Here is a 5,552-nt window from a genome sequence, read left to right as displayed (position 1 = left end):
AGAGGACGCTCAGTCCCTCCTGAGCTATTTTTCACTCCACTACTTCAGACTAGATGCGCCAGCAGTGCAGGAAAATGCAGGAAGCATCTGTTGCAAGTTACATTTGGACCTCCAAGGAAAATGAGCGTTTCTTGCTAGGAACAGTCTCAAATATTTTCAAGGGTGCTTCCCCCCTTTCCCCAAGCTTAACCCTCTTCCTCCGTAGGTCGCGAGGCTCTCCCCTTCTTCTGCGCGCCTCCGACCTCCTTCGGACAGATGCTCCAGGAGCCGCGACCGAGTAGCAGCGCTGGGCCCGCCAGGGCAACCAGCAGTGACACCGGGGGATGCCAACGCAAAACAGTGCGCAGACTCCTCGGCGCGCTGCGGACTCTCCACTCGCCTAAACCTGCTCTCAAGTGAAAAGGAGTGGGAGGAGGAGTATTGGGAGGGGGCGGAGGGCGAGAGGGGGGATCCTGTTAATTCGCGGCCCTGGGGGGTGTGAGAGCGGGAGGAGGCTCCTCTGGTCCCTCCCCCCTCCTGGAGTCCAGGGCTCCACCTCCTCCGCAAGCCCCAAGATATACACACACAGCAGCGGCTGGACATGCACACCCAGCGCCGGCTCTGGGCGCGTACACACGCAGGTAGCGACACTCACCTGAGCGGGTTCAGAAGGCTCCAGCCGCCTTCGGATCGGTGGAGTGGCGACCTGGACCAGGAAGGGGCCCTTTGGGCTGCTGCAGTGGGGAAAGCCGGAGCAGCCCCAGCGCAGACCTGCGAAACTGAGGTGATGGCGCGTTTTCCTTAAACCCCTCTTTCAGCATCTTGGCCCCAGTGCTTGGTCGGCTGCAGCGGGTGAACCCCGAAGACAGGGGGGCCCCGGCGCCACGCAGGCTCGGAGGAGAGCGCGTCGAGAGGGGCGCGGCGGCGCCGGCGCAGGAAACTTGGGAGAAGTTAGTTACAAGTGCCGGGCGGCGGCCGAGAGGAGCGCCAAGGGGACGCGGCCGCGGCTGCAGCGCGGAGGAGGCTGCGCCGCCTTCCACGCCCGGCGCGCTCTGGTCGCTCGGCGCGCCTGGAGGGGCTTGGAGCGAGCGGGGTCAGCATGGCCGGGGGGACCGCCCGACATCGCGCCTGGGAGAGCCAGGAGAATTTCCTCTGAGGCCGGGCGACCCCAAGGTTGCTCAAGCCTCATTCAGCCTCCTTCCTCACCCCTCCAGCGCAAAGGCCAGAGAGGAAGACTTGAAAGGCAGGTGCTGGAGGGACAGTGCCCCCGAAAAAACCCCAGCCGATAGGGCGTTCCCATCAGCACGCCCTGCCCGGAGCCAAGAAGACCGGCTGGTGCTGCCGTATTTGTATTTATATCCATTGCTGAGCTCTGCGTTCCCGTGGCGCGCCCGGACCCTCCTCCGCCTCCCCCCTCCTCTTCCTTCGGGGCCACCTCCTCTCCTCCCCCACCCCCATCTGCTTCTGTCAAATGAGAAAGTCACCCAGGAGAACCCAAACACTCCAGCCGCCGAGAGCCCCCTTTGGCACTTGGCAGCACGCGGCGGCGGGCTCCTCGGCTCAACTTGGTAGAGCCTCCGCGACGCAACTTTCGGGACTGCTTTGCATTTAGGAAAGAGAAAACGGAGGGGGGGAGCTCTGCCAGGCAGCCTCTACCTGCGGGGAGATCGAGAGCCAAAAAGGAAGCAGAGGACTAACTGCCGCTGCGGTGTGGGAGCCCCGCCGAGAAGTTCCAGTGTCCCAGAAAGGATTTTCCCGAGCGCTCGGCGGGAGAACAGCCAGGCGGCCGGGAGTGCAGCGCCGCGGCCCTGGGCTGGTCCCCCAGCCCCCTCCTCCCGTGCGGGAGCGACGCCGGGGCTCTGGCCGGCCGGCCGAGCGGGTTCCCGCGGGCAGCCAACATTGATTTCCTGCGGGCCGAGGGCGAGGGCCCGGGCGGCGGCGGCGGGCTGCAGCCGCGGCACGGTGAAAGCATGTCCAAGCCGGTGGACCACGTCAAGCGGCCCATGAACGCCTTCATGGTGTGGTCGCGGGCTCAGCGGCGCAAGATGGCCCAGGAGAACCCCAAGATGCACAATTCGGAGATCAGCAAGCGGCTGGGCGCTGAGTGGAAGCTGCTCACGGAGTCGGAGAAGCGGCCGTTCATCGACGAGGCGAAGCGCCTGCGCGCCATGCACATGAAGGAGCACCCCGACTACAAGTACCGGCCGCGGCGCAAGCCCAAGACGCTGCTCAAGAAGGACAAGTTCGCCTTCCCGGTGCCCTACGGCCTGGGCGGCGTGACTGACGCCGAGCACCCGGCGCTCAAGGCGGGCGCCGGGCTTCACGCCGGGGCGGGCGGCGGCCTGGTGCCGGAGTCACTGCTCGCCAACCCGGAGAAGGCGGCCGCCGCTGCAGCCGCCGCCGCGGCGCGGGTCTTCTTCCCGCAGTCGGCCGCCGCCGCTGCCGCCGCTGCCGCCGCCGCGGCCGCCGGCAGCCCCTACTCACTGCTCGACCTGGGCTCCAAGATGGCAGAGATCTCGTCGTCGTCGTCCGGCCTCCCGTACGCGTCGTCTCTGGGCTACCCCACCGCGGGCGCTGGCGCCTTTCACGGCGCGGCGGCCGCGGCTGCAGCGGCGGCCGCGGCCGCCGGGGGGCACACGCACTCGCACCCCAGCCCGGGCAACCCGGGCTACATGATCCCGTGCAACTGCAGCGCGTGGCCCAGCCCTGGGCTGCAGCCGCCGCTCGCCTACATCCTGCTGCCCGGCATGGGCAAGTCTCAGCTGGACCCCTACCCCGCGGCCTACGCCGCTGCGCTATGACCCCGCGGGGCCGCCTCGCGAGGACCGGTGTGCACACGTGTACATATGTATAGGTACGAGTTCCGCGGCCTCCCAGTGCGCCCTCAGGCCACTGGGGGCCGGTTTGTATATACATAAGATGTATAGGTGCCAGGCACTGGCAGAGATGCCAGTCGGGGCGCGAGTGGCAGAGCGCGCGAGGGCGCGGGCGAGTGTGCGTGTGAATTCACAGGATCATTTCCGACCCGCACTTCGGCAGCCAACTTTGAAAAGAGGGCGTTTGTATCCGGCAGCAGTTGGTGTTTGCTTTGCACTTCGGAACCTGTTGCGTTTTGACCCACATAGGTGGAGGAGTAACTTTTTGACATGTTGGGCTTTCCAGTTTTGTTGTTGGAAGTTTTATTGTCGATTTTGCTTTTGTTTCTCTTTACTTTCCTTTCCCCCTCCACCCTCTCCCCCGTCTGCGCTGCATGCACTCTGTTCAAATATTAGGTCTGAAATGGCTGGCACACGGGAAAAGCTGATCTGTGTCATTAGTTTCTCCGAGCGGGATAGCTCTGAACAGCCTTGCTCCCTGTTTGTACTATTTGAACTTTGTAGATCTCTGTTCTCCCAAGCAGAATACCCAGACCGGATCCATTCTTGACCAGTGACCAGCTCGAATCTGGCCTTTTGTATGTGAGACGATCACGGTTTCTTTTGTTTATCACGCCACATGCAAATCAGAGCAAGAGCTCTTTTTCAAAAGAGCAAGAAATCTAAACAAGACACATGTGTGAGATGAAAGTTGTCAGTTGAATTTTCTCCCCCTTAAGGAAAAAGAAAACAATCTACTAAGTCTCCCTGAGTCCACTGGTTTGGATTTTTGACATGGTTTACAAAAAGGGGAAAGAGCACGGTTGCTATTTTCCCTCTTATGACTGAAATCATCTTAAGATTGTAAATGTGTATATGTCAGTGAAAACATGGAGTCTTGGAAAATGTGTAATTTTCGTCCCCCTAAATTTGAGTCAGTTTTAGACTCAAAAACATTTGAGCAAATGTCAAAGTTAACTTTTAAATATTGCGGAACTGTTTCAGAATCGCAATTTTATCTAAGATTAAATCAGACTTTTTGTCTGAGTGGTAATTATATATTTATTATTTAGGAAAACTGAAAGAAGCACAGAATTGTTTTTGACAGATGCCTCTCATTTCCAGTTGTCATTTCTCTTCCAACTTGAACCTTTTAAATGTGTTTTGGAGTTCCCTCTTGGATTAGCTTATTTTTTAGATCGCCTGCAATTCATTTGCAAATTTTGATAAAACACATTTTAGAAAAAAGAACCATTCTCAGTTATGGGGTTTTTTGTTGTTGTTTTGTTTCCTTTTAAATGTATATATTTTGACTAATGTTTGTGAATGAAGTTGGCTAACATGTATTTAGTTTCATTTTTGGCTTTATGTAATATAAAGTTTTAAAAAGTTTAAATATTGGTTTTAACCTTTATGTGTAAATGGTTTTCTTGTGTGATCTTCTAATTTAATATTAGATGCGTCTAAGCTATATCTGTAAATTAGAATCCGACTATCACTCTGTTCATTTTTTTGAACAAAGAGTTTAAATAAAGCCTGAACCAGGGAAAAGAGAAAATCCTCTATTTCTTGTTGAGTTCCTAACAAGATTTTTATCTGAATTGCCCTTACGTGCCTGGTCCAGGTGAAGTGTAAGGTATCCTCCAAAGGCATCCTTTGTTTCACTTTTGAATAGATTTACTAGGAAATCTAAATCAAGCCATTGTTATTCAGAGCCAAAAACCTGATTTATCACATTTTTAATCGTGAATAGGAAAGTAGATAAAAAAAACCCAAGTAGTTGCATTATCTTTAAAAAAAAAAATAAAATAAAAGGCATTCATGAACCAGTAGAACAGAGCTCATTGAAAACCTCCAGAGTGTTCAAAGCATTTCACCAGTTTCCAGTAACATTTTAAGAGGGGAAAGTTGCCTGACCACTTTATCTTGTTAGTAGAACAGCCCCCACCACTTAAATCAGTGTAATTTGTTCACATATCTTTGGGGTACTCCTTATTTACACCTTGAGATTTTATTTGGAAGGGTAATGGCCAACAGAAATGTACAACTTTTGGCCTTTTTAGGGCTTCATTCTGTAATGCTAACAGCACTAAAATAGAAGTGCAGTATAATCAATTCTAATGGGAAGGGTTGAATTCCCAGGGCTAGGCAAGTCTCCACTGGAGAAAAGTTTCAGATTCATAAAGTATTTTAGTTTTAGAAAAGAAATGACAGGGTATCAAGGAGACTATCAGAAAAAAATATATATTAACTGCAAAGTCAAAACCCGCCCTCACCAAGAAGCGAATTCTCAAGATACCGTGTACAAGTCCTAAACTATTTTCTCCTTTGACATAGGCCATCCCTGAAGCTGCACGTCTTTATAAGCAATCCAAAGTCTTTAGAGTCATTGTTTTCTCCCAACGGAATAATATTTTAAAAACCATGAAAAGTTTGTGAAATGTGAGAAATAGGCTCTGCTGGTTTGACCCTGATTCACTAATTAAAACGATCCCTCTCCTGTTACTGCCCGAGCTCTTTGCAATATTATAAGTTAATTCATATGGTTCTGAGCGATTATGCAAAACTAATTTGGACTGTCCAGGGGTAATTATCCCTGACACGGTTAATTAAATCCTTTCAAAGCTTCGTCTTTTCCTTTTGTAGCAGCCCATCACTTCTCAACACGGAACTTCCTGCGGCTCGCTGGAAATCACCCCAGCCCTAAATCTTAGTTAC

General features: G+C 53.3%; 1 protein-coding gene across 1 annotated transcript; it reads left to right on the top strand.

The window, feature by feature from the left end:
* The first annotated feature begins 436 nt into the window (after positions 1–436).
* On the top strand, positions 437–4,375 carry Sox21 (SRY-box transcription factor 21). Its single transcript, XM_078016211.1, has one exon. The coding sequence runs from the start codon at positions 1,950–1,952 to the stop codon at positions 2,778–2,780; it is 831 nt and encodes a 276-aa protein (XP_077872337.1). The 5' UTR covers positions 437–1,949; the 3' UTR covers positions 2,781–4,375.
* The last annotated feature ends 1,177 nt before the right edge of the window (positions 4,376–5,552 follow it).

This window comes from Ictidomys tridecemlineatus, chromosome 6 (genome assembly GCF_052094955.1).
Source record: "Ictidomys tridecemlineatus isolate mIctTri1 chromosome 6, mIctTri1.hap1, whole genome shotgun sequence".
Classification (NCBI taxonomy): domain Eukaryota; kingdom Metazoa; phylum Chordata; class Mammalia; order Rodentia; family Sciuridae; genus Ictidomys; species Ictidomys tridecemlineatus.
This window is presented reverse-complemented; position numbering and strand designations above follow the sequence as displayed.